This window comes from Diaporthe citri (genome assembly GCF_014595645.1).
Source record: "Diaporthe citri strain NFHF-8-4 chromosome Unknown scaffold_11, whole genome shotgun sequence".
Classification (NCBI taxonomy): domain Eukaryota; kingdom Fungi; phylum Ascomycota; class Sordariomycetes; order Diaporthales; family Diaporthaceae; genus Diaporthe; species Diaporthe citri.
In genome coordinates, this window is record NW_025064856.1 from 1,233,315 (window position 1) to 1,261,241 (window position 27,927).

Sequence of the window (27,927 nt, forward strand, 5' to 3'; positions counted from 1 at the left end):
GGTCGGCCGCGCGCGATCTCGATCTTGTCTTGCCATAACAATGAACTCTGGTGACGCCAGCCATGTTAGCGGGATTAGTCCAGCACCAAGAGGGCCTTTTGTTATGTGAGCTGCGATTCATGCATTTTTGTTTTTCTCGCGATGCACTGTCATGGTTGAAGTCTACAATGTAGCAACTAGGCCGCCCAGAACAGCATCAGCAGTCTAGAAGGGGGCTGCATTCCGTGTCTACTCGACCTACTGCCGACTTTGGACGTCCCTTGATTTGCAATTTGTAACCCAGATTCCTGGGAAGTTCTGTAACGGTCATTAGGGGTTTCTAAGGCTGCAGCTTGGTTGCATCCATCACATGCCTAGCACACAGTAGGCGGTGCCCATACGGTTGCCGGTCGCACCGAAGCCACACTTTTCTTGGCAGTCAGTCTGATCTGCACGGCACTCGCCGTGAGTACGACCTTTCTTGTCCACAGCTTTGTAATTGACGACTGCTGGCTAAACTGAGTACACCGATGATGAAGCGGGGAGTGGTCATACATGCTGCATGACGACCTCGATTCTTGATGGTTGGAGAGGACCGAAGTCACGTCCATGGGTAATGCACTCATCCACATGACTAAATTGCTAGCATAGGAGGCTACACTTTTATTTGTTATAATGCGTTGCAATCTGGCTTCCGCGTATTGAGATGTGATGTTGCAGTGTCCTTCAGCACATTTCTGACCGCTGCGCCAGTCCTTCTTACCGAAGCAGAGACTCACTATATTACTTCAGAAAGAGTAGCAGCTATGAGGATGCGATGGTTCGGAGCAAAGGATCCGCAGATAACACGCTTCTTATCTTGCTTGGACTGCCTGTGCTCCTGGCTAGACTTGACAGCATCTCCAGGCTAGTGAACATGCAGCGGCCCGGGTGATCTCCATGGCTTTGTGTCTACGCAGAGCAGCTAAGATAGGAACACGCCACGACACGATTTGTATTCTTCTTTGAGAAGTTCTCGTGGCTCACACCTCCTTCCACGATTAGGCTATAGAGCGCGCGAGCTAGCGGAAGAGTCACGAGTAGTCTGCTCAAGCCGGTGTCGGGCCGGCATCTTCCACGCGCGTCAACAACAGATGCCTTGCAGTCAATCCAGGGGATAGAGTTGAAGATGACCAATTGTGTTGTATCACGGCCATGGGTCCGAAGCCCATAAAAATCACAGGCAATTGTTGACTGGCCCGAGAGTTGTAAATAGCCCTGAATCACGACATTTCTGTCTCAGCTCGCACACTGCCAACACGCGCCCACGCAATGGATTTTTGTTGTGTCAAAATACAATAGATCGCAAAGTCCTTCCATTCCTCCCTTAAATCTGGGGTAAAGGATCATGTTTTAATCTTAATTATCGGACAATTTCGGGAGCCAGCCGCAATTAGTAAGGCGAAGACCCGGGAGGAACGCCCCATGACTCAAATCACACAATTCCCGGCCTCACTAGCAGTGAGTCACTCGAAGGCACTTAATAAGTATTCACAGCCTCGGACTTCGAAAAGCCCGTAGGCGAAACTGAATAGGCATTTGTACCCCTAATTGGTCTTTTCGTTCTCTTTTCCCTACATTTTCAGAATCAATATGGGCTCTGCGGTAGAAAGCGCGACTTTCAGCAGACACCAGCTGTCGAAATACTTCGACCACATCCAGCTGCCTCAAAAGTATCGGCAGGATGGTGTGCCTCGCGACCTATCGCTACTGACAGCATTGCACATCCACCAAATCGCTGCAGTCCCGTATGAGAATTTGTCTCTGCATTACTCCCAACACAAGACCGTCGATCTAAACCCCCAAACCCTGTTCACCAAATTTGTTGAAAATGGGCGCAACCGCGGTGGGTATTGCATGGAAGGGTCCCTCTTCTTCATGCACGTCCTTCGAAGCCTTGGTTATGAAGCATACCCAACCGGAGTAAGGATCCGGCTGCGGGAGGACGGCATACCAAAGGGCGACTACGTCGGCATGACGCACATGGCCCTGATTGTCGAGCTGGACGGGGAGGAGTGCGACAAGTACGTTTGCGACGTCGCATTCGGCGGCGACGGGCCAACTGCGCCGATGCCGTTGAAGGTTGGCCCGATCACCAAGAACCTCGGGTCACAGGAGGTCCGCTTCGCACGTGAGCGCGTCCCGGGCTCAAAGAGGCAGGAGTTCTGGGTCTACCAGTACCGGAACTCCGCTGCCAAGCCCTGGAACTCGTTTTACGTTTTCAACGACACGGAGTTCCTCGAGGTTGATTTCAATGTGGTCAACTATTTCACCAGCCAGGCGGGTACCTTCCAGAATTTCACCATCATGATTGTCAAGTTCCTGCTGGGTCAAGACGAAAAGACCGGAGATGGTAAGATTGCTGGCAAGGTTATGCTGGTCAACGGCGTTGTGAAGAGGAACACGGGCGGCAAGACGGAGGTTGTCCAAAAATGCTCTACTGAGGCTGAACGGATTAGCGCACTCAAGACTTGGTTTGGAATCACCTTATCGGATGAAGAAGTTTCCGGAATCAAGGGCTCTGTGACGGAGCTAAGAGACGTTGAAGTCATAGTTGCTTGAAGTTTGCCCTAATGCAAGGGGAAGAACCACGGCATATAGAACTAGAATATAGATGGGCGGAATGCAATATGCATACATATATATAGAGCGCGGGGGATGATGAGTCTGACCACCCAAAAGGCCTTGCAGTCTGCCTGCAGTCATACGCGTGCCGCCACTATGCAGGTTCCCAAGTGGTGAAACACCCCCAAGAGCGAGATGCAGCCATAGGCAAGGCTCCACCAATCCGAGCCCACCTGACAGGGCACTACCGAAATCCTCGGAATGGTTCCCCGACTGCTCTTCCTCTGCCGTCAAACTTGACATGTTCTTCCCTCAACAAACTTCGCTTCTCGGAAGCATGCCGTCCACCCTCACCCCACTCACCGCCAAATCCGCCTATCGTGCCGTTACTCGCGAGGACTCGATGACATGGCACCGCAGGGGCGAAAGGATTGTTTCGCATCGCGCTGCCGACTGCTCTTGCGGATGACTTGTGTGACGTCGAGCTGCTGTGATCCGCCAGTGCCTGGTAGGTTGTGTAGCGGCCACGCGGGACTTGCGTGAGGAGGGCCAGGGTGCGTTTCCGGAAGGGAGTGAGGTCGGACGAAGAGTTGATGAGCTCGACAACTTCGGACGAAGCATAGTCAGCCGTCTTGCTCTCGTGGCTCCTGTCTTTGACTTTCTCTGACTCCGTCCTGGCAGCTGGCTGGAAGTAAGAGGAGACTTTGCGACTTGTTGCTTTCTTCTTGGGGTGATGATTGTCCTCATCATCAAGATCACTCTTCCTCTTCTTCTGTGAAACTGCGGTCTCTGTCTTTGTCTTGCTCTTCTTGCCCCGCAAGAAAAGGCTTCTCTCGTCTAGCGCTACAAGATCCTCTTCGCCTTTTGATAGCTTCTCACCTAACGCAATAGCTGAGCCCAACTGCTCCCGGCTCATATTCTTGTATGCTGGGCTTTTCAAAACCTGGTTCCACGGTCTATCCTTGCCGACGGCGTTGTCAAGGATTATTCGCGCGAAGCAGTGGTCCAGCTGGACCGGCCACTTCGGCTGTGCGGCATCTTTGGCTTTGGCGAGGTTCGGTAAGTGGGTTCGGTAGAGATGGTTCCATTGCTCGCGCAGATCCTCTAGTGATGACATGGCTCGCCGGCTGAACCGAAGTCGACAGGAAGAAGAGATCATCAACTTGAACAAGAAAAGGTCGAGCACAGTATAGATGAGTTTCCAATAATAGGAGTGAGAGCGAGATGCACAGAGTGATTGGTGAACCAAAATCCACCCAAGGTGTGTGAGATCAAATAAACTGGATTGCGGTTTTCAGCAGCGCATGCCAGTGCAATCCAGATAGAGTGATGCTGTCATTAAGTCTTAGCGGTGGCTTTGACATTCCAGGGTGCCCCTTGTAGCGTAGCGAGATCTTTCGGAGACTTTTGAATCACAAATATCCATGTGAAATATTGGATATTGAGGCGTCGATTCCATCTCATTGGTAGGCTTAATGGACCATGTCGATAATTGCAGCTGTCAACTATGCCGACATTGCACAGCCATACAGAGCGCCTCTGGTTGTTTCGAGGAAACGATTCGTACTTGTTACAGGTCCCGAAACAAGAGGTCCATAACATCTCAAAGCAGAGCGTATCGGAATTCAAGACGAGTACTTTTGGTTCTCTAACTGCCCATCCAGGGTGTTTTCCAAGATGTTGAGTGACAATGGAACACAAGCGTCAGATGCCTGATTGGGGGGCTAAAGATCGATACCAATCGGAATTATCTCCAGTCTGCATGCAGTGCCCTTTGCTCGAGTAATCATCAGCCATGCGCGCATTAAAAGACAAACTGGTGTTTTCTATTATCGAAAGACTAGAACAGAGGAAAATGGATGCACCCATGCCCTCTGAGCATGGTTTGAGCCCCATAGGGCTTCCTGGATTCAACAAAAAGCCCCCAATTAATGATGTATATAGATATATCCAGTGCAAGCAATTGGCTTCCCTTGCAGCCCTTTGTGTTACCTTTCGTATATGCATGTCAGATCGGGGGCTAACACATAGCTGAGCTCGGCTTGGTGTCTCCGGTGCTGTGCGTGGCGTCCCACCAGCCACGCTGAACTTGCTAAGCTGAGTCCTGTATCTTCACATTTAATGGCCTTGAGTCTCCCACAAGGTTTCACATCGGACGCAATAGACCGTTCATGACACTCTACTTATTGTATAACAACCGATACTTGAGGCCCATCAGTTCATGATGCCGAGCGACACCACGCCGTTGGAAGGGCAGAGCTTGATAGAAACCTCAACAGTATCAGCGGAAGACTCAGACCATCAAGTAAAGGGCAATGACGAAGAAAACTTTGGCTCTCCCCGGAGTGCTCGATCCCCTTCACTATTAGTGTCCTGGTGGCTGGAGGGTCTCGCCATCGTGATATCTCTGCTATTTCTTGCCGCCATCGTGGGGGTATTATATCGCTTTGATGGCAAGGAGCAGCCGGACTGGCCATATTGGATCAACCTGAACACAGTAGTGGCGACCTTGTCAACGATACTAAGAGCCCAGTTGCTCCTGGTCGCAGCTGAGGGTTGGTTTCCTATTCTATCCTCACCCTAACTGACTCTTTGAAAGACCAAAGCTAATCTACCCGCCCAATTAGCAATCAGTCAATACAAGTGGTCTTGGTTTCATCGTCCACGACCTCTGATAAACATCGTTCGCTTCGATGAGGCTTCACGAGGACTGATGGGTTCAACGAACCTGCTGCTCCGTCCACGGAAGTCGTGAGTGCTTAGCCCCGATCCAAAGGGTTATGATATGGCGACCCGCTGAATCAAATTTCAAAAGATATGTTGCACTGCAGTGTGCAGCGCCCTTGTATTTGTCCTCTCTGCTGTCATAGGGCCATTCACTCAACAGACAATACGGACCTTTGCGTGTGAACTACCTTCCCATAACGATTCGGCCTCTGTTCCAGTCGCCGAATACCTCAGCTACCTCACCGATATCGGCACTTACAGAGTCTGATCCTCGCGTGTCGCCGCCCAGGTCAGCCCGCAGATGAGCATTGCCGTGCTCGAAGGGATTGTGGGATCCTTGGACCAAGCTAACCATATACCGGTCGCTTGTTCCACTGGGAATTGCGATTTCTGCAGTCCCGATGGAAGTCCGATAGCCTATTCATCTCTGGCGATTTGCAGCTCTTGTGAAGATATCAGTGACCACATAATGGCGACACACATAGTTCACGAGGAATTCGCGGAGCACTACTGGGCTTACAACTTTTCTCTCACCGACCCATCTTACCTGGCCATCCGAGACGGTAGTGATTTCAATTTCATGTTCAAAGATGGTTGGTACCCATTTTTGAACATCCAAGCACCCAATAAAGAAGGCGACAGAGCCGACTACTCACCGTCAACAAACATCACGTTCATGTCATTTACTTGGGCGAACTGCTCATTACCAGCCAGCTATTTGGACTCCTCGGACCGGTATGACAAGGTCGACTGCTCGTACTATTCGCGTTTCCCAGGCTTGCAGAGTAAAGTTGGTCTTGTGGCTGCAAATTGTTCTATGGACATCTGTGTCAGGAATTATGCGTCAATCATCCGCAATGGAGCGCTGGAAGAAAAGACTATCTCGGTTAACAAAGACATGGTCCCTGCCGACGAGTCGGATGTATTCGACGATTTGTCCTACAGAATTATTAGGGATCCTTGCTTTCTGGACGGCCAGATGTACATCACCTCAAACCTTTCCCAGGCGGCGCATCCTCCGGGTCGCAACTTCACAAAGCTCATAGTCAACAACGAGTCAGTGGAAGTGCCACTGGAGTGTACCTTCGGCATCGACGAGCACTTCGGTTGGGGCATCTTCCAGTACCTGCATGATATCTTCCAGACATCGTGCAGAGTCGATGAGTGGGGTACTGATGATGACTGGATCGTCTGTTTTGATGCATGGTGGTATAAGCCGCTATTCAACCAAGGAAATGCCAGCCTGGAGAGTGTATCTGCCGCATTCGAGAAGCTAAGTCTGGCTATCACATCCCGCATGAGGATGACTGGCATGAACGCGTATAATACGGAGTCTGGTAGGGCGGTGGGGACCGTCACGCGGTCTGCAGTCTGTATACAGGTCTACTGGCCTTGGTTGACTCTGCATATGTTTCTTGTTCTATGGACTGGACTCATATTTATTTTCGTCTTGTATGACAGCCAGAGGCTGAGGGAGACCCAGCCCATTTGGAAACACAGCGGCTTGGTGCTGTTCTTTCACACGCTGTGGCACGAGGATCAACGCGATGGGGGTACGACGCGCAAACCCGCTCCCATTGAACTGGGTGCTATGGATGATACAGCCTCCAAAATGGTTGTACACCTCCAGCAGCTTCATCAAGGGTACGCGTTCGTCGTCGAGGAGGGATCTGAGAAATCTGTGCTCCAATCTCTACGCGAGTCAACGAGGATGCGTCAGAGCATAGACACAGAGTCGCCAGACGTGCTAGCCGCGCCTGACTTCGGACCACATTTCAGCGCATCAGTTGACGAGGGCTTGGGGGAGGCTCGCTGAGGGAGGCTTTTTGCGTGCGTCTGTATGTGAGGAAGCATATGTGAGGCTCCTGGCAGGCAGTAACATTCGCCATACGAGAAATTGTGTTAACTCTCAGAGTTGGTTTATTTGTGTGTACCCTAAAGTCTATCCGCCCGATCTCATTGTGTGGAGATCTGCCACCTGTGATGCCTGACAGCATCTCAGTCAGACGCCGCCCAGTGCTGCTCTGTCCTGCAGAGATTCAAATGATAACCCCCCCCCCCAAACTCCGCCACCGCCACCCCGGCACTGGAGAATCGACTGCCGGAAGCCGAACTCATTTACCTCCTCCTCCTGTCCATCTTGCCCTCCTTCTTGTCATGGCGCTTGCTGCAGAGGACCAGGTTGCCGGCCCTCTTGCCGCTGCCACCGCAGGTATGGCATAGCTCGTTGCCACGCCCGTCGCATTTGCCGGTGGTGCAGCACTTGGCCCACACGCCTCTGACGAAGGTGCAGCGGGGGCACTTCTGGCCGGAGAGCTTGGGGCAGCTGATCTGCTCGCGGTAGGATCCGGCGAAGTCAGAGGAGTCACGGCCGCACGAGCACATAACCATTTTGACGGTTGAGGATGGGTTGAAATTAGATGAGTTGTAAAGTGTTGCGAAAGTGACTGTCGTCTATAGTACGCCGGCGTACCTGAAGAATCTGAGAAGAGCTGAAGGTTGGAAAGAGAAGTAGTTGTTGATTATGAGGATGAATTAAACAGCATTGAGTCTGGGAACTCGAGCTCATTTTATAGAGTAAAGGCAGTCGAATTTTTGAACATGATTCTTCCTCTCCTGACCAAACTGACCTGCCCTGACGCCATCACGATCGATTCCGGGGACCCGGGGAGGAGTTTAGGAACGGTGTGATGCTTCCTTCACCATGGCGTTCAGTTTCAGGGCAGGTCTACCAAGTAAGCTGACAGACCTCAGAAGTCCAGGAATGGTTTGAGGAGATGCGTGATAGCCTCATGCTGTGCGGTCGCAGAACGTCCTGATGCTATTCGTATGGGCAGGCGGCCGACGGAGCGTGAATGATTAACAGCGGATGGGGCCCGAATCCCGGCCAGAAGTCAGAATCTGACAAGGAGGCAGAGCCCATCCTCCGGCGCCGAGCGGCAGAAGCCGCCGACGCCTTCGGGCTTGGAGGATACACTTTAGCTCAATACTTAGTGTCTTAGTATGTGGCTGATTACGTGTACTAGAACCTCCGACCGCAGCGGCCTGACGAGCTGGCCGCCTGCGCGCGATGGCGAGAAACCGGGTCTGGGGTAACGGCCGCCTGAAAGGCAGTGTCTACGTTTCAACGACCAGGAGGGTACCACAAATAACCAGCAGAAGTTCAGAACGTGCCCTCTGTCGTCATTCCATTGCATCACGTTTAATTCTACCATTGTAGGAATTTCAGAGCTGGCCACCTAGAGACTAGATGCTTACCAGGCAACAGGGCCCGAAACATCCAGGGTACGTCAGCAGCCCTGATGTCGACCGATTTCCTCCAGACGACCAGTGATGAAGGCGAGTCCTGAGTTCAGGAATGCTAATTCTAACACTTTGCTTGATGCGCTGCGGAGGATCGACGGAGTGTGGGGCGATGTTAGCCTAAGGACGGACTCCAACGGGGTGGGTCTTTGGAGTGATCACATCCCCCGATACTACTTCGCAAAGGGGCTGAGAAGGTTTAGTCTGCTGACTTGCCTCTACAAGGCAAGCGGCTCTGGCACTACCAGCTATTATTAGGGATGGCCTGCAGGTCTAGGCGGAATACTTCGACGCCCTGGCCACTAATGCTGCTGCTGCCAAAAGTTCCTGGCCTGGCCTACGACACAGGAGTTAGCATCAGACCATGATGATATCTTCTATTCGAGGATCTCACATATGCCTTCAGGCCCTTAGGATCCTGTATTAAAAAGTGGCAGGTCGCCTGGGCTTCTCTCATGGCCTCCCGATCCTGAACTGTTTTTATCACGGTCCTTTGGTCGCCTGGGCTTCTCTCATGGCCTCCCGATCCTGAACTGTTTTTATCACGGTCCCTTTTAACAGCAATCCCATTCTGCCTGGGCGTTGGAGTGCCATGGATATTGACTTCTATTTTATTTCACATTGGCCATGAGCTTGGCTAGCTGATTGTTGTGGGCTGGCAAGCACGCAGAGTACACATGACCTAGGCTAGAATGATCGACGAGAAACCGTCATGTGCGATCATGTGCGATCAACTTGACACACTGGAGCCATGCATTGAAGACAGCCAGTTGTTTTGGTGGATGGAGGGAGGCTTATCCACATCCTCTGCAATCCCTACAGCCATCCGAAGGCCCGAAAGGCCTTTGAATGCCCAGCTAGTGCTATCGAATCAAAGTAGACGCCACGAATTGTGACGCGACGAACGAGTGTCAGCCATACAGATGGGATACATAAAAGAGACTGGCTGGAATGTTGAAAAGTGCCTCCACACCCGCAGGGTCTTGTTGGCATGCCATCAACAATACACGATACGCGTTGAAGCTTGCCGAAGAAGTCGCACCTGAGGCCCTGGAACGCCGACCGAAGGGCCTATCTTCGAGCTCTATTTCCCAGCGGATCAAGAACACAAGGGACGCCGCCACTACTTTCAAGTCCTCGGCGGTATAGAGTGTGGATATTGCTATCTTTGTGTTTCCAAACCGAGAAAGCCATCCAATCTTCTGAATGCGAAATTCGGGCCTCGTTTACATGGTCTCACGCTAACCGTAGCTATACATTCTGCTGGCCATTCAGGCACGCATGCGAGAAAGCTCACCTATCTTTGGCACTGCGTTGGCAACTTATAACAACTAGTCGACGATCACCGGGCCCAAAAGGTCTTCCCCGTCATTCGAGCGGAATAGCGAGCACCAAGGCACGGAGTTGACTAGGAAACAGTGAACACGGCAAGTCCTACTTGGGTAGGGGTTCAATGCAGTCTGATATCAACCTGCTCGTCTCCATGGCCCTCAACGGCCTCTCCCTTCATTATACCGTACACAAAGCATTCGCTCACCCATGTGAAGTCCCTGCAGCTTTCCTCATCCACCACCTCCCCAATGATGCCGCTCGGCCACGTGTCCAGAATCACGGGGAGCTTGCACCCACCGACGATCCACAGCTGCTGTCCTGGGCGGGCATTCAGCGGTCCCAGCCCAAATTTCCCACCTTGTGTTATAAATAATGCCTGATCCCGCAACATATCCATGGTCCAGTCATCTGGATATTGGTCGCCGTCATCTGGGTCCCCCGGGACCAGTCTCCCTGTGATGAGCCCGAGGAACGCCTGCATCCAGTTGCCAGGCAGCTCAGCAGCATGGCCCGTGGCAGCACCCGATCGCTGAAAGCGCGTTATGAGATCGCCCCATCGATCTGCTCCACCCAGTAGGATTTCGTGAAATCCTTCGGCGTGGCCCTGGCCCCATGTCTGCCGCTGCTCGACAACAGCGATCTTGTCCACATATAATCCCGCCAACAACAGTGTCCGCTCGTCGGCAAACCGAAGCCCGTCTCCCACCCCAAATGTGCCCTTATCGGCGCAGTAATCACGGCTTGTCCACCGCGTCTGATGCGCCCAGAACTCCGAGCGTCCCTGGCCGGGGATGCTGCCAGACCAGTCCACGACCCAGGAGGGCAGGTCCGCCAAGTTTGAAGGCTCGCCCCTGCGGCCTATTAGGGGGTTCAGGTCGTTGCACATGTTAATGAGGTCCACCGTCACGCGCCCGAACAGCGTCCTCACGTCGACGGAATAGTCGCACGACGGCACGCTGGGCAGCTCCACATCACGGCGCATCCCCAGGAGCGCGTATATCTTGTCACGGGGGTCGGTTGCCTGGCGGAATCGCCAACGCCAGAAGAGGTACAGCGGGTGCTCGTCGACAGTGATGCGCATGCTTCGCACCCGCGCCGTCAGGTGGCCCAGGGCCCCGGAGGCGTAGAAGTCGCGTCCGTACTTCTGTAGATCGGCCGGCGGCTTGATGTGGGTGTCGTCCATCACGGCCTCGGAGGCGCGGTCCAGCAGGTCCCAGGGCAGCTTGCAGGGCCCCCAGTATATGAAGCGCCGAGGGGGGAGGATGACCTCCTGCACTGTCCAAATGCGCATCCACCACGGCCTTGTGAGGAGTGCATTGAAGGCTCCGGCCGCCCCACGCCGTCGGGGGGCGTCTTGGAGGAACGCGGGAGTGTCAACCATGTCCCAGCGATCCAAGCGATCGTGTCCATGGCAAGATTCGCATCCACCAACGAGATCTCGCCCAGTGGACCCAGCCAGATGTTGCACTGCCTGCACTGACTGTAAATGCGACACACCATGTCCACCTGCTGCGTCTTCTCGGCTGAGTTGCTCTGGTTAATACAGATCGCATCGATCCAGAGAGTTCTTTCGCTGTCCACGAGCCGAAGCTGCTCCAGCGCCCCAAAGAGGCCCCGGGTGACCGACGCCGCCTTGCCCTCGACCCATATCGGCGCTGTACCGGCCTCGTCCTTCCAAACATAGGAGAGGGTCTCGTACGAGAGTGCTTCGTCGTCCAGGCTGACCACTCGATAAGTGCAGTGGATCGGGGAGTCTAGCGCACCGCGTGCCAACACTATGAGACGGATCTGAGCTGAATCAGCATCCAGCTTGGGGTAGTGGACGGTGGACTGGTCGTCGAACAAATCAGACTCCATGATGTAATCGCAGCACTCGGCAAACGAAGCCCTCGAGCAGAAATGAGGTTACACGCCTGTTGGCTTGTCGCAGCATTCAAGGTGCCACACGCTGTTTATGTACAAGTAGATACTTGGTGGAAACATGTAGCTGGTATCAGCTGAAATCAAGCGCAGGCCGGAAATTAGTCAGATCTGACGTGCATAGCAAGATCGAATCAACACCCCTGCAAAGGCAGATTAATATGGCTGCCTGGAGTATTCTAATGGTGGTGGTGAGAGATTCCTGGGGAAAGTCTGCGTCCACAAAGATCGCATGGCAGTGGTTATGTGAGAGGCCGGAGCCTTTATGCCCGCATGTCTCCACAGCATGACCGACTCAGCAGACCTTTCTCAATGTCTCTGGAAAGGTCATAATATTATTGTAACGAGGAAAGCCTGATGTGTAGAATGGAACGTGGGCTCGTGGATGTTGAAGGGAAACTGCTTAGGTGCACAAGATGGTCAAATGCATTCGATATATGGAAAGGGAACGACCGGAGTTACTGAAGTGTCTTCGAGCATGCACATACGGCTCAAGAAACCCATTGAGAGCTTCAGACAGCCGCGATAGATCCATTCCAGAAACTAGTTGGCTGATTTGCTGTTTGAACAGCTCCATCGACATGTTGACATGAATCAAAAGGAGGCGGGACGATGACTAAAGACAAAGAGAATATTATGTACAATGTGTAAGGTTGCTAAGGCAAAGAGCTAATCCGTACACCTGACTTGCTGGTAGGTGTCGTTGGGAAATGGTAAGTTCCTGAATAATAAGCCGATGTATCTTGTTGGATTACAGTATGATTGCCTGATGGTTCAGCCTGCCGTCAAACTATGAGTAGATTTCTCCGCACTTCGGCCAGTGCCACAGGCACCAGCCCCACACGGCCCACCAACGCCGCTGTATAAATTGAGGGCGATCAAATAGATCAGGTTCTCACGTCGAACGTCCAGTCCACGTGATCCTCTTGCCTCACATCAAACGACAAACCGGATACATCGAGTATGGGGCCAACCACGTTCACGCCGTTCCCAGAGCTCGTCCCCGAGCTGAGGACCATGATCTGGATGCAGGCCATCGCCGCCCAAGTCAAGGACATCGCGGACAGCCTCCCGCCCCGGGCCTATAGCCCCTGGTCCTCGCGCCGCCGCCAGGCCTTTGTCGGTCACGATAGCTCGAAGCCCGGCAGGCCGCGCGCATGCCTCGAGGTACACATCCGTGACCCCTACGACGGGCGCAAGATGCGCCTGGAGCAAGACGAGTTCGAAGCCTTCGTGAACTGCCTCCCCATCTCGGCCGTCTGCCGCGAGGCCCGCGCCCGCGCCGCCGAGTTCTGCGTGGCGCTGGTGCCACATATACTGTTCAAGTACTACCGCGGCGAACTAGGGTCGATAGGACCCCCCCAAGGACGGTGACGAGCCAATACTCCTCAGAGACGTGCACTGCGACCCGAAGGCCGAGACCCTTGAGCATGTCCTCTCGGAACCAACCACGTTGACGGTATTTGGAAGGATGGGCGAATTCAACTCTCCAGAGCAGCTTGTTGGCATAGTCAGCCGCTTCTTCGGCAACAAGATTGAGCGGTTGATCCTGCAACTTTTCACGCGCGCGGACGACGAACAGGAGCTGCCTTATTGGGCCGATCACGTTAAAAGTCGCGTGTATGTGTGAGTAAATGACTTTGCAATCCTAGTGGTTGGGGCTGGTGGAGTGCCTTGTGCTGACGTGACCTCAGAGAGCCAGTCTTCGACATCGACATCCAAGGGGACCCCTCTATAGTCCATGTAACGCGGGACCGAAGGGTGCACGTGGCGGAGAGGACATGGAAGGACATGCGAGGCACGACGGAGACATTGGCCAAGCATCTCCTCGAATTCTACGAGATTCTCGATGTCTCTTCTGGAGCCTTGCCGCACCTCAGGTATGTGGACTTGAACCTCGAGGAGCAGGGGTGTGGAGGCGGGCGGCTACACATCAAGTCGAGCTATAAGGACGGTGTATTGAGTACAAGGGTCAAGCCTAATGAGGAAGAGTAACAGACTAGTTTATGAAAGATTTCGCTTCTTTATAATTTTAGAATTTGGATTTTTCGCCTGAATGAAATTTCACTATGCACCTCCGTACTTGCAGCCGTCGCATCTCGCAGCCTCAAAGCCCCCTTTTCCCCTCTACACGCACCCCACGGTTTACCCACTAAGCCACTGCATTCTAAATTCCATCAGGCGTCGTGAACTCCTTCGCGTATGATGATCCAGGCATTTGTGTTCTACAAACGCCAGTATTAAGCGCCTTTATCCAGTCGTGTGAAGACTTTTCCAAGGAGCACGACCACTCCCTGACCAAGTTGTGGATCATTTCATCTTCAATATCCCAATAGATCTCAAACCGCACATCGATGCCAGGTTTGTGGAGTGAGGGCTCGCCGGCTGTCTCGACAAATCCGCGCCCGATTACAGGACCGCCCCCTTGGGGGATGAAATCGGCCTCAAGCGTACTGTAGGGCACGTCTCTGACCAAGATTGGGTTTTGCAAGACAGGTGGGCCTTCTGGGTAGTCTCCCGGATTTCAGGAGCCTACCGGGCATTTGGACGCACGGGCACCAGATGGGCCCTGCAAGCTTTCAGACTCAGAGTCCCAGGGCGGACAAGATTATTCAAGGTCTTGCCAATTAAAAATCTTCATTTTCCGACCACATGCGGATGATAAGAAGCTGCCTCAAGATGCAATGGCGCAAAGTAACCCAGATTCGAACGGATATAGAGACACCGTAAGTCGTGCTCCAATCTCGCTCGTGGTGTCATGAATTAACATGGCTCAGGGATGGCCTCCGCCTTTCTGCCACCGTCATGTTGTCAAACTTCCATAGTCTTAACCGACCTGCAGCACTTGACTGATACACGGCGACTCAATAGCAGGAAAACATCACCGATCTTCTCCTGTGGCAGATAAATCGATCCCGAGTGATCTACTCAAGAATGCATGCGAACTATAGGCTTTCGGCACTTCAGCTACTCGAGGACTGCCCTTCCGTTATCGACTGGTGCCCATTTCTAACCATCAGGGATAAGCTCATTCTTCTACACTCTGCGAACCCGTATTTGGACCAGATAATCTGCGACATTGCTACCGCTTACGTGGCGGAGGTAGAAGCGGATAAGTTTGTGCTTGGCCTGGCTGGCCGTGCCTATATCCGCGTTTGGGATTTGGTGTGTGCCTTTGAAACAGACGACATCGAGGATGACACTGCCCAGAATGCCGGCCTCGACCCTGAGCAACTACTTGCTCCCGAAGTCACTGACAGCCACCTGCCATTCTCCCTGCCTGCCCCCAATGACGAAAGTTTGTTCCAGCCTCCGTACGCACGTCGAGCCTTCAGATCGCTTGGATTGGATGATGGAGTCCCGCGCTTTAAGCTAGATCCGAGTCTGTTTATTCAGTATCCAGAACTATCCGATTCTGGTGCAGACATCCTAGCCACGGGTGCTGCCATCGTACCAAAGGTTCAGACAAAAATACCATGCCCGAGTTTACCAAGGCATGAGACTATGGCCATCGATCGGAATGTTGCAGACTGGTGTGTCAATGCTGAATGCAGAGCATCACCTATAGAGGCATAGAAGAAGTGAGGGCAAATATCCCAAATAGGCTTGAAAGACATGACTGGATAGTTTGATAAAGAACAATGCTTGTGGTCAACCATGAGAATATGGCGGAATAAAGAGATTGTGAATTAGACGAGAGGGAAATGTACAATGAGCCTCTGAGGGCCAAACGATCAATCAAGAGAGTTGATGACAATTAACGTTTCATTTCGTAAGCTTTGAATTTATTGTCTAGCGTGTCTCCGTATTCTCTTCTGCCTCGACCAGACTAAAAGATTTAGGACTCACAATTTCGCAAGCGGCCCACTGCTTGAGACGACTCCAAGTGAGGAGGGTGTAATGTCCGAGATACTGTTGCAGCCACATAGTTGCATGCACTGTCTGAATTCATCGTGAAGAATATCAAGAGTCTTGGTGACTCCTGATTGTCCGTCATACTGGGAGAAATGACCTTTGTTAGCTACTATTACTCCTCGTTGATACAGACAAATGCCACTCACCGCGAGTCCCCAGAGCACTGGTCGACCAATCCACACGCACTTGGCACCGAGAGCCAGAGCCTTGAAGATGTCTGTGCCACTTCGAACCCCACCATCGACGTGAACGTCGATCCTTCCATTGGCGGCCTTCACACATTCCTGGATGACATCGATGGTGGCCGGCGTCTGGTCAAGCTGCCTGCCTCCATGATTACTCACAAGCACACCGTCGCAGCCATACTGGATCGCGAGCTGCACGTCTTCTCCCGTCAGGACGCCCTTGATCCAAATCTGCAGCTTGGTCACACTTCGCAGCCAAGGGATCTCCCTCGCCCACGAGTGTGAGTCAGAGGCGAAAGCAGTGAACCCCTCGTGGTGATGAGTCTGAGCATGTATAGCCTCCGACGGCATCCCTAGCATGGGCAAATCCAAACCCTCCGGGATCAAAAAGTTGTTCCTGCTTTCGTTGTACCGTACACCGAGCACTGGACTGTCGGCTGTCAACAGGATAGCGGCACAACCAGCTTCCTCGGCACGTCGGATGATTCGCAGTTGGGCCGAGCGATCTTGCATCGTATATAGTTGCATCACGTGCTGCAGAGGGCCGGCTTCGAGCCCAGCTGCTCGTACCTCCTCGACGGAGTAGTTAGAGTAGGTCGAGACACCCATGTGGATACCTCGCTTGGCACACGCCCGGCTCGTCGCAAGCTCCCCGTCGGGGTGTGCCATTGCCTGAATCCCGGCGGGCGATACGCAGAGGGGAAATGATATCTTTTGGCCGAATACCGTTGTTGAGGTGTCTGCCTTGGACACGTCGACAAGGACTCGCGGCCGCAGTCGATATTTCGCGTAGGCCGTCGTATTCTCCGTCACCGTGACTTGGTCTGCAGAGCCAGCTTCATAGAACTCTGGCAGTAACGGAAACTGTCAGAAAAACGTTTCAGGTCGTCGGGGAATGCTCAACCTTACCTCTAGCTTTAGTAGGAAGCTTTTCCGCCGCTGCCGCCTTGATGTCGTCCAGGTTGAGGATCAACCTCTGGTTGGTTTTGGAGATCATTTTGAATGTATAGCTGTGAGCGTTCGCGAATGCGCAAGTTACACTAGGTAGGCCTTGAAGAGTTTGATCTATTTCCGCGCCGCTGGATGAATTCCGGCGATGTTGTACTTGAATTTATCTTGAGAACGTAGAACAGTACCGAGCGCATTCCCTGTGGTGACGTCCGAATGGAGAATAGTGTAGATAAGAAGGGCCACCGGCAATGACTGGCCAATTCTTACGTGGCTGCCGGTAACGTCGCAGTGACTAAGGATTGTTGACTAACACGAACCCCACAAGAGACCAGAAAACCTCCTTACAAATAAAGACTACACCAGAGATTGAAGGCACAAAAAAAAGAGTGCTACTTTCAAAATCTATGACTGGCCTTTCCCTACGTTTCTTGCTTCTTCGTCTGGACTTCCATTGTCACAATGTCAGCTAAGGCAGTTTCTCCCCCGACACGCCGAAACCGCTGCCGTTCTTGTCTCAGGCCCTCACCTTTGGCAATCTTGTATCCTGTTCCGGACAGGTCGCCACAGACCCTAAAACGGGTTCCCTCATTCAAGGGTCTATTGCTGATAGAACGGTTTGTGACCAGCCGCCTCGCTAAGTTTCGACGCTCATTCGATAATCGCTATCCAGAAGCGAATTATGCTCAACTTGAGTGCCGTGCTTGAGGCAGCAGGCTCAAGTCTTGATAATATTCTCAAAGTCAACATTTACCTCACCAACCTAAAAAAAACTTTCCTGAGGTAAACGATGCCTACGTTGCCTTCTTTCCACGATTGAAGCCGGCAAGTACCCCTTGGAGCAGAGCAGATGGGATCTCGAGTTCTGATCGTCGTGGTTGCAGGCAAGGACGTGCGTTGGAGTCGCTGAACTTCCTTTGGGTACTGATATTGAAATCGAGTGCACCACGACTAAGTGGCCATCCGCGAATAGTCATTTGTAATTCGAGACAAATGAGTGGCACAGTGAATCTATTGCCAGTTGAAGGAAGGCCGTGGCGTGCACATCTAAAGCACGCTTACTGAGCAACAACACAATCACTACCAGTTCAAAGTTCAAATTCCTTGTTCATGTCAGGTGGAATGCTGTCAATTTCAGTGGAGATAAAAGCACTTCATTTAAACATAGCGGACATCTGAACACAAGTAAACATTCTACGCTTTTTATACTCTTCGATCGTGAAAGTATAGCTGTGTGTTCTGTGTTCCGAGCTCGGATAATGTAGGAGCCGGAGCACATGGTCTTAGGCTGGGGTGCGAACCTTGAGCTCTAATTAATCGCTCATTGAAAAGTCATGTGGTTCGGTAGGAGGAAGGAGGATTGCATGGACAAGAGGATCTGCCCCGTCCTGCGGGGCGCGCCCAGTTTGTACGACCTGATCCGCGCACTATCACTGGCTGCTCTGCCGCACGGCTGCAGGCGCAGAAGCTTCCGCGGGCCTGTTTCCCATCTGCTGGGGCCACGGGCCGAAAACATTACACCTTTCACAGCTGTACAGTGTTGTGTAACATCAAGTTCTCTTCATTTCTTGAGTCTAATTAGAATAGCGATTGCATCGTCGGCCCGCACAGGGTCAAAGTCTTGTAATACGTAGAAAGAGAAGTCTGGACTGCTTGTGTTTTTTCATGTCACTCTAGAGCTATTTGCTCCGTTGTTCCGAAATTCAGTGTCAGTGGGCTAGAGTTTGGTCCGTGGCTTGACAAATCCTGAACCAAGGAGTGCTTGTTGCCTGAATGAAACGACTACCAGTCAAGTTCCTACTCATTCAGCTTGATCAGGCCGTCTTTGTCCCCGTTGGCCCTATTTTGGCGCGAGGCTATCTGCTGCTACGTTTAGTACCGCCTATCACAAAATGTGATAATATTTATCAGACGAACCGTCCCATCACCCTAGGCGGCGCTTGTTCCAAGCGCACGCTTATCGCAGCCGCAGCGATTTAACCGTCAGTAGTCCAGAAATGGGAGGCCGGATAAAAGCTTGAAATATAGCAGTTCGTGACAACTCAAGATCCAAGCGATTAGTCTAGGCAGTACCAACAGGTCGGGTCAAGCTTCAGTGCCAAGTGTGAGGTGTCCGAGTTGAAGCTTGTCAACCTACGAAAGTGGAGTCGCGGATCCGGGGAACTGCTTCAGGGATCTTGGCTAGATCTGACAGGTGGCGAGACACCGGACTAGGGGCCTTGTGGTTCGTAGAAACCGTCTAGCCAGCGGCTTCTCTCAGGAACATGTGCAATCACTGCACGAACTGCGATGTCTCTAACGAGAAGCTTTTAGGAGGTTGACGTGCCTGATGGGGCACAACCTGAGGGCTCCCACGCCCTGGTCGTTGGAGGATTTTGGGAGACATCATCCTACAACAGTTGTCAGCTGCTGGAGCCCGCCGTACCTCATGCGGCAGTCAGTCGATGAATGGTTCAAATCCACCTGTCTTTGGATGACTGGGCCTGCAAGGCGTTGCCGCAAACAGCTAGACCCTGGGTAAATAGTTCAGGCTGAATGCATTGGCCATTCTAGCCCCGGTCGGCCATCCCCCTCCCCAAGAGGAGAACACCCTCAATTCAAGGTTGAGGTGCGAGTGGGGTCAGTATTGTTCCGATATTGAAATCCGGGGAAGTCAAGGATGTCTGATCGGACCCACCGTTGCACCAGTGGGCTGGGAATGTCCCAATCTGGACGGTGATATTCATAGAATTTTGAGTGACACCGTGAAGAGTACGCGAGGGTCAGAATAGATGAAATATGCAACTCTGGCCCACTGAGATCAAAGAGCATGTCAAACAAACCTCAAATAAATGCATGAGCCGTCCGCGGCACGGCCCTCCCTCGGCGTCAATCTGCATGCTTCTTTCTGCGCAAGGCAGCTGCTCGAGGATTGAAGCGTCTGGGGGCCATGGGAAGGCGGGAGAGCTCGCGAAAATTGGTTGACCAGAAGAGCTGATCGCTTCATCGGACCGCCTACCGACATTCCGCATGCCTTCTACGCGAACCGTTCCAGCTCCGACGGGGAAGAGATCCAGCAGCAGCTATTGGGTGCCACACTCGACGACCCCTGCGCTGATGCATCCTCGCGTGCTACCATGTGGTCGGCGCAAGGGATGACCGGTGGGGTTCTGGACCGAGCGGTAGCTTGCCTCCAAACTTCGGGCCCCAGAGGAAAAGTATATAGATACTCATCGAGGACATCCAGTTCACTCTTCTGAGCTTCGCTTTCCAGCTCGTTTTCTCCAGCCGAGCCCCTCGACTTGGTGGAACGTGTGTGAAAACATCTGGGAGTCCTGCACCACTGCCATCTTCACAGAGTCCGCCTAAGCCTCTCAACATGGCCAAGACAACCTTCACCCTTGCGGGTCGCGAGTGGCCCAAGATCACTTGGTGGAGGACACCGTATATGCGGTCTCTCTACCTTTTCCTGTGGGCTGCCATGCTGACTTCGGCTACTAATGGTAAGGCCAAAAATGATATTGGCTGTTGAGTGATTTGGTTCTAACCGTCCAACTCTACATAGGATACGATGGGTCCCTCATCAACGGTCTGCAGAGCATGACCCAGTGGCAGGACTACTTCAACCACCCAAGCCCCTCCATCATGGGCCTGTTGACGGCTTCGATGGCCATGGGCTCGATGCTCGCCATACCTATCGTCCCGTACTGTGCAGATCTCCTCGGCAGACGCATGGGAGTGGTGATCGGCTGCGCAATCATGCTCGTGGGCATTGCTCTGCTGTCCATGGGTTTCCACATCGCCATGTTCATCATTGGTCGCCTTCTACTTGGATTCGGAATCGCCATCGCTCATGGGTCCGCACCCCTGCTGATCGCCGAGCTCGTACACCCGCAGCACCGCGCCATCTACTCGACAATCTACAACACCCTCTGGTATCTCGGCTCCCTTATCGGTGCCTGGGTATCGTTCGGTACAAACAATATCGTTGGGAACTGGGCTTGGCGCGTGCCCTGCCTTCTGCAGGCCATCCCGTCACTGTTTCAGATCTTCTTCATCTGGTTCGTCCCGGAATCACCGCGGTGGCTGATCGCCAAGGGGAAGCACGCCAAGGCCAAGGCTATCCTGACCAAGTACCATGCCTCGGGTGACGAGAACGACGAGCTGGTCGCCGTTGAGTACCACGAGATCCAACAGACCATCTCGCTCGAGCAGGAGTACGAGAAGACCGCGTGGAGTGAGCTCTGGTCGACGCCCGGCAACCGCCACCGTCTCCTTATCCTCGTCAGCTTTGGCCTGTTCTCCCAGTGGTCTGGCAATGCCCTGGTCTCGTACTACCTTTCCGGTGTCCTTGAGACGGTCGGCATCACGGACGACAAGACCAAGCTGGAGATCAACGGATACCTCTCCATCGTGCAGCTCGTCTCAGCCGTTGGCATCTGCTTCTTTGTCGACAAGATTGGTCGCCGTCCATTGTTCCTCACATCCTGCGTGGGCATGCTGGTATCCTTCATCGTCGAGACTATCGGATCCGCCCAGTACGCCAAGACAGAGAGCACTGCAGCTGGCCATGCAGTCATTGTCTTCATTTTCATCTACTTCATCTTCTACAACTTGGGATTCTGCGGTCTCCTCGTTTCGTACTCAACGGAGATTCTGCCCTACAGGATTCGCGCCAAGGTATGTCATCCTCCGCCACACCATTCTTTCGTCTTCAAGAGATCCAAAGCTAATGAATATCTCACCCCCAGGGTCTCACTGTCATGTTCCTGTTCGTCGATATCGCCCTCTGGTTCAACCAATATGTCAACCCCATCGCCCTGGAGGCCATCACTTGGAAGTACTACCTCGTCTACGTCTGCTGGATCGCCTTCGAGACCTTTGTCGTCTGGAAGTGGTTCATCGAGACCAAGAACACGCCTCTCGAGGAGATCGCCAAGTACTTCGACGGGGACTCCGCCATCGTTGGCGGCGACGCTGCTACGGTCAAGGCGCGTCATCTGGCCGGAGACGAGGACGAGGTCAGCGAGACCAAGGGCGAGCACCCCGTTGTGTCTTCCACAACTCGTGTCTAGGCAGTGGTGGTGGGCTTTGACTCAGCGTTGAAATGTTTCCTGTAGCTGCTCTCATAATGTCGCCTGACGTGACGCTGGTAATTTGCTTTTATCTGAGAAAGTATATAGCGCTTGAATGGAAATGGAGATACCCCTCTGCTTCTGGTCATAAGCCACACTGTCTTCCAGGCTTTTGCTTGATTCCCAATCGAAAGCTAGCCGTCACCGAGTGCTCTACCAGCAGATGATGGAGATTTGAGCTAATGGGGATGACAATGGCAACGTCAAATACCAGGTCAAAGGGTCCAAGAAAGCTGGCTTCCGGCCTTCATTAATTTATCAATATGAATGAAATATGATGGTATGGCATTAGTGATAGTTTGTGTCCCATTAATCAGATTGAGAAGTCCTTTTAGCAAGGACAGCTGGGCAGATTAAAAGTAGTCGAAGCTTGTCGACTGCAGGAAGTAAAAGACCCGGTCCGGGTCATAGGTCTCAGCTACGCTGAACAGTCGATCGAGTGCGTCATCGCCATAGTCTTGGTAAACATCCTGCCAGCCCGCGGCATAATTCCAGTACTTCCATTGTCGATAACCTCCGAGTACTCTGACTCTATGCTCAACCCATTTGTGTATCTCTCGGAGTTCCGATTCATATCGCATGTCTCTAGATGAATCGGTCCAGACAAGGCTGAGGAAGAAAACAAAGACCGGCCCGTCTGTGAGTTTAAGAGGTGAATCTGTCATGTGCTGAAACATGGCGGAAGGGATGGGCTGATACATTGCCTGGGCTACCAGTGACCGATCAGCAGCGAGCAGTGGCTGTATCAGGCGCTCGAATTCGTCCACAGCTGCTTCGAGCACCGATGCATTGTTCGATAGTGTCATTACTGTTTGCGCATAGCGACTTTCATTGTTAGTGGCAAAGAGATTGACGGGCAAGGTCGAAACGTTGATATGAGCGAGGCCGCTGGTGCCAACGGGCAGCGATGCAAGCTCCTGCAGTGGGTATAACGGGACGAGGAGTTGTTGGTAAAGCTGCGCCCGTAGCTATCGGCCAGGAACAATAGACCAGTCCGGTGAGGGTTTTCTGCCGACATGTGAAGGGCATCGTTGCCGTCGCCCCATCGTCCTCCAGGCTGCCCTTGCCATTGAAGACTGTAAGCCGGCGTGTCGCCTCGCTCAGGTTCTCGGAGTCAAGCAATATACTACCGGCGAAAAGAGGATTCTCGTAGCGGATGGCGGCCAGTTCGAACTCAACTACAATGCCGTATCGGTTCCCACCGCCTCTGAGCGCCCAGTATAGGTTTGGGTGTGACGCCGAGGATGCACGGACGATCTCTCCCGACGCCAACACCACTGTCATGGCGAGGACCTTGTCAGAGGCCCATCCCTTGTGCGGGCCGTAGTGTGAGAAGTTCCCCCTCCGAGCAGGAGACGGCCGACCCTAATGTCAGAGAGACGACCGCCAGCGACCATCCACCCTCGCGGCTCCAGAAACTCGTAGACTTTCCCCCATTTCGCACCAGGCTGGACTCGTACGATAGAGTTGACCTGGTCGATCTCAACACGCCTCATATGGGCGTTCAAGTCAATAGTCACGCCGTTCTGGGCATCGTTGGCACCCCAAACAACGCTGTGACGTCCAGAGGTGACTGCAAACCGGCTCTCGGTTGCCCTAATGGTATTTATCGCAAAGGCGACGTCTTCGGCGGAGCGAGGGGCGAATCGACAGGATGGAAGTATCTCTCTGTTCTGGATGACCCAGTATCCTCCCGACTGAGTTGCGTACTCCGTGGTATTTGGGTACATGTTCGATTCAGGGCTATATGCCCCTAGCCGAGAACACTGATATCGTGTTAGCTTACCCGCTGAGCCTGTATTCGGAACTGTCTCTTACTCACCGCTTCCGTCGCGTTCGGAGGAATATTATCAAAGGGCGTAAATAAGAAAAACCAACTGTAGGCTGGCTGCACAGACGTCAAAACCACGAGGAGTATTTGCCAGAGCTCCATGACTACGCTGTACACAAATATGATATTATATATTGACACGAACGTTGCTGTGGACTTGAATGGAAAGGATATTAGCAGCCATGTGTCGATGCAAGTTGGAGAGTGGCGATCTGCTGTACTGTACAGCACGGTGTTTCTTATTCGAAATGGTCGAGCCACACCAGGGTTGTTGGCGCCTTGGGCAACGTCAACGGCTGTTGGGTGACGAGTTGTCAGTGGCGCATATTCAAGATCTGTTTCGTTCGTCGGTGACACGGCGTAAAATCTCCAAGCCCAAGCAAGTCCCCAAATTGCATCGGTAGCGGCTTAGACCCGAAGGAGTGAATTACCTGGCAGTCCCGTCCAACAAATCCCAATTGTTCATGAAGAATGCTGCACACCTGCTTGTGTGTAGTTCACGGATACAGTCAATCTCCATTAAGTCCAACACTGAGGCGGCATTACGAAAAGGTGAGCGAACTACTCAAAGTCGATCCTTCTGTCCAACCTCAGAGGGTCTTATCGGACGGTAAGTAAGACCAAATTCATGGCCTGATATCCAACAAAACACACTTCCGAAACTAACAGCCTCGTGAGCTCATTAGGACCTGGAGTGTACTACACCACTAAAGAGGATTGCTAACAGTAATCCAATGACCCGAATACAGACACGTGTGTCAAACATAGATGTGCTTTCGAATATGGGTAAAAGTAGGAGGATGTCTCTATTTTCTGGCTGATATCTTGTCAACCTTGGGGCTTTATCTGGACTGCCTTTAGACCGCCATGTAATAGTATCTTGTGCCAGCGTCATATTCGAGTAAGACCTCGGCGTTCATTTGCTCTGTTTCAATAACCACCTGGCGCCAGAGGTTGATCTCGTATGTTTCGCTCATGAAACCTGGCATAATCAAAGCACACAAATAGCGCCTTGCCTTCGCCTCGTCTTGATCGGCGTCCGCCGAGTCGACCTGGCTCCCGAACACGTTCTTAGCAGCACGCCCAGCCGCGTCTGCCGGGCACAGCACCATGGCGAGATTCATTCCCCCAGGCAACCCCAGTGGGAAATCGGGCGGTGGAGTCCAGCTCACAACCATGCCTGGCCTGATGCGCTCCTTGAACGGTAGGATCGCCAAATCTGGGTCCAGCTCGCGGCTCGAAGATCGTTCAGCCATGGTAAGATGACCAAGGATTGTGTCAGGCGCGTCAGACTCTGCTGCAGATGGAGCATCGCCCAGTTGTGCCGCTCGCTGCGAATCTACGTGAATCTGCCACAGCTTTGAACGGAACGCTTTTGCCTGCTCAACGGTCACACCGGGTGTTTTCATGCTTCTGGCCTCGAACTCGGGGGCTGAGAGGCGAAGGAGTTGTGTTCCTGTCTCGGTCGCTGCTAGAAGGGATGACGAGATGGGGGGTGTTCCGGACTATGTCCCTGTTAGAGTCTGTCAGGCGAGTGAAGTACATGACAACTCACATTGTTATCGATCCACTCTCTCAACTTCTCGTTCGACCAGGTCGTCGGCACATCGGCCCTATAAGCGACGGGCTTGGCCTTGGGCACGAGGACATGCAACATCTCGGCATACCGCAGGGTGTTCCTGCTGGCTCCGACGTCGACGATACTAGGATTGACACAGGCAATCACCACAGTCTTGCAGATTCGTGTGCCAGCAGGGTCAAAGACGTGCTTCAGCACCTTTGTCAAGGCGCTCTGCCGGAATGGCACGTGCGGTTTCTTCATCTTCATCTTCTCGGACTTTGAGGCGGTGAGGGCCACGGCCGCCAACGCATCGGCTTCGACTTTGCCTCGGATGCAGTCTTTCAAGACAGAAAGGCTGGCATTGATCTCCCGTGTCTCTTTCATCCGATCAGCGCCGTGAGACGCAACATCACGGGCTGCCTCGGAGCCTGCTAGATCAATCAGGTAGAGAAGACCGTCCTCGTCGGTATTGTCTGTGGTTCGTTGGATCCGCACTCTGCAGATTGCGTGGGAGCGGGAGGAGACATCGTTTTTCTGCGTTGACTGGGTTTGTCTGAAAGATGTTGCGGTTTCGATGAGACCGAGCACGTCGTTGGTTGACTTTGCTTCATGTTCTTGGGCTCCGGCCAGCTGGGTGACACCGAATGAGTCTTCTAGGATGGAGATGGGCTTGCGTGAGTTGAGGAGGTCTGGCAATGAGTGGGTCGTATGTCAGTGCTGCTCGAAAAGTTCTTTTAACTATTGGGACTGTGTGCAAAGGAACGAACCGTAAGCCGAGTTTCCGGCCAACTCGATGGCAGTGATGAATATTCTGTTCTTGTCGAGATCATCGCGTTGCATCAAAGCCCGGACCACCATCTTCTCCAGGCCGCTGACTGTAAAAGTCTTGCCCGACCCGGTCTGCCCATAGGCAAACAGGGTGCCAATTCCCCCAGAACACGCAAAGGGGACCAGGTGTGACACCACGTCGTAAACATCCTCGATCTTTGCCTCGGCGCCGAACACTCGGTCCACTTGGTAGAGGGAGGACTTGTGACATATGCGTTAGTCAGGCAAACTTGGCCTGGCCCCTTTCCATTTGCGTTCTGCGTAAGAGAATCGCAGTGCGTACCTTCAACGTGGGCCGTCCCCGGACGGGTCTCCTGAGCTCATGAACATCCACGACTCCGGGTTGGGCTTCTCGAGGGAACACGGATTCTGAAAATCCAGCAGACGTTTCTTCGTCTAATAATGGTCGGATCCTCGTGCTGACAACGATGTCTGGGCTTGTTGACGCGTGTTTCGCGGTCGACGTTTGCGTGCTGGCTCCAGGCTTGAAGGCCTTGACCAGATCCTGGTATCGTTTGGCATTCTGGACGAGGAACTCTTCCATCTTGGTCGCGATTCGAAGGTGTGGATGTCGGTCGGGACTGCTACTGCTGCAAATGGGCTTCGTGTATGGACGAAGGCGACCTCAGCTGACTTTATAACACTGGTTCAGAACCAAATATTTCGCCGAAGAACTGTGGTCTGAAAGCATCATCTCCTCGGAAACCGTGCCACTTTGCCTTCAAGTGTAAGTGACTTGTGGAGCGAGAAGTCAGTGCAGTCGGAAGTCGGTGTAGCCGGGCTCGGTGTTGTGGCTGCCCAGGTTTGTAGGCTGTTAAGGCTGTCTTGTGGGTAGGCAGGGGGCCCCAAGCAAGCGGTTTGGTAGGTCACTTGACCGAATTTAACTGCAAAACAGCAGTCACGGCCCACGGCAGTTTCGATTATTCGGCTGCCTGATTCAAGGCATGAACTTATCGTAGTATGTTGCTGTAGAGACCCAACTATGTGTTGACTTCGCATCTATTTCAATTGTTGCCTGGGCTCATCGTTTTTGCCCATTCTAGGCCGTCACATAAACCAGGCAGCCATTTAGCGTCATGTAGTTTTGGAACTGGGAAACCCCACGGACAACCGTGATCGGTGTTGCTTGACAAGCCACAAAATGTGTTTTCATACCTTCTCGTGTCTTGTGAAATACTGATACTGGCCGCCCGCCATTCTTGCACAAGCTATTAGAGTGGGGTCGTGGGCAACCAGTTGCCTTGAGTGTCAGTTCCTGGAGCTCCTGGGATGAAGTCTGCCAAATTACATCTGGGCCCTCTTTGCCCCTCCTCCCAGCACGTACTACCGGTTAGCCTACTTCGGAATCCCTGTCACCCGGCAGGGGGATTCTCGTAAGTTTCCTAATCGGGCCATCTACGAGCCATTGACGAGTAAGTCCCAAGCCTCCTTCCCCTCTGACTTACATCAGAGCCTCAAGATCGGCACAGGCCACCTTTAATGTTTATTGTTCGCATTAAAACTAGCCACTTAATGGTGACTGCCAACGTGCAATGCTCACAAAACTAACCCTGCGGCACAAACCCTTAAGGATATGGGCTTAACCGCTTTTTATTCTATTGAACCAGGCATGTACTGTGATAGGCGTGGTTTGAGTTTTTATTGAGAGGTCATGACATACTGTCAAACATATCCAACTTC

At 52.7% G+C, this 27,927-nt stretch overlaps 9 protein-coding genes across 9 annotated transcripts; 4 read left to right on the top strand and 5 right to left on the bottom strand.

Moving 5' to 3' along the window:
• Positions 1-1,611: 1,611 nt before the first annotated feature.
• On the top strand, positions 1,612-2,580 carry INS49_004142 (uncharacterized protein; the record flags this gene model as incomplete). The annotated part of the gene is made up of 1 exon (XM_043164932.1): positions 1,612-2,580. One exon carries the CDS (start codon positions 1,612-1,614, stop codon positions 2,578-2,580), a length of 969 nt encoding a protein of 322 aa, XP_043018582.1.
• Positions 2,581-2,873: 293 nt separating this feature from the next.
• Positions 2,874-3,700, bottom strand: INS49_004143 (uncharacterized protein; the record flags this gene model as incomplete). Its single annotated transcript, XM_043164933.1, has 2 exons — positions 2,874-2,878; positions 2,947-3,700. 2 exons carry the CDS (start codon positions 3,698-3,700, stop codon positions 2,874-2,876), a joined length of 759 nt encoding a protein of 252 aa, XP_043018583.1.
• Positions 3,701-5,779: 2,079 nt separating this feature from the next.
• On the top strand, positions 5,780-7,126 carry INS49_004144 (uncharacterized protein; the record flags this gene model as incomplete). Its single annotated transcript, XM_043164934.1, has 1 exon — positions 5,780-7,126. The coding sequence occupies one exon, from the start codon at positions 5,780-5,782 to the stop codon at positions 7,124-7,126; it is 1,347 nt and encodes a 448-aa protein (XP_043018584.1).
• A 302-nt stretch (positions 7,127-7,428) lies between these two features.
• On the bottom strand, positions 7,429-11,802 carry INS49_004145 (uncharacterized protein; the record flags this gene model as incomplete). Its single annotated transcript, XM_043164935.1, has 3 exons — positions 7,429-7,764; positions 10,151-11,298; positions 11,427-11,802. 3 exons carry the CDS (start codon positions 11,800-11,802, stop codon positions 7,429-7,431), a joined length of 1,860 nt encoding a protein of 619 aa, XP_043018585.1.
• Positions 11,803-12,828: 1,026 nt separating this feature from the next.
• On the top strand, positions 12,829-13,860 carry INS49_004146 (uncharacterized protein; the record flags this gene model as incomplete). The annotated part of the gene is made up of 3 exons (XM_043164936.1): positions 12,829-13,211; positions 13,258-13,491; positions 13,560-13,860. The coding sequence occupies 3 exons, from the start codon at positions 12,829-12,831 to the stop codon at positions 13,858-13,860; spliced, it is 918 nt and encodes a 305-aa protein (XP_043018586.1).
• A 1,790-nt stretch (positions 13,861-15,650) lies between these two features.
• Positions 15,651-16,962, bottom strand: INS49_004147 (uncharacterized protein; the record flags this gene model as incomplete). The annotated part of the gene is made up of 4 exons (XM_043164937.1): positions 15,651-15,657; positions 15,715-15,863; positions 15,927-16,813; positions 16,875-16,962. The coding sequence occupies 4 exons, from the start codon at positions 16,960-16,962 to the stop codon at positions 15,651-15,653; spliced, it is 1,131 nt and encodes a 376-aa protein (XP_043018587.1).
• Positions 16,963-20,271: 3,309 nt separating this feature from the next.
• INS49_004148 (uncharacterized protein) lies at positions 20,272-21,967 on the top strand (the record flags this gene model as incomplete). Its single annotated transcript, XM_043164938.1, has 3 exons — positions 20,272-20,395; positions 20,458-21,572; positions 21,644-21,967. The coding sequence occupies 3 exons, from the start codon at positions 20,272-20,274 to the stop codon at positions 21,965-21,967; spliced, it is 1,563 nt and encodes a 520-aa protein (XP_043018588.1).
• Positions 21,968-22,380: 413 nt separating this feature from the next.
• On the bottom strand, positions 22,381-23,960 carry INS49_004149 (uncharacterized protein; the record flags this gene model as incomplete). Its single annotated transcript, XM_043164939.1, has 4 exons — positions 22,381-22,944; positions 23,018-23,392; positions 23,488-23,793; positions 23,850-23,960. The coding sequence occupies 4 exons, from the start codon at positions 23,958-23,960 to the stop codon at positions 22,381-22,383; spliced, it is 1,356 nt and encodes a 451-aa protein (XP_043018589.1).
• A 755-nt stretch (positions 23,961-24,715) lies between these two features.
• Positions 24,716-26,791, bottom strand: INS49_004150 (uncharacterized protein; the record flags this gene model as incomplete). The annotated part of the gene is made up of 4 exons (XM_043164940.1): positions 24,716-25,363; positions 25,414-26,108; positions 26,187-26,448; positions 26,531-26,791. The coding sequence occupies 4 exons, from the start codon at positions 26,789-26,791 to the stop codon at positions 24,716-24,718; spliced, it is 1,866 nt and encodes a 621-aa protein (XP_043018590.1).
• Between the last annotated feature and the right edge of the window lie 1,136 nt (positions 26,792-27,927).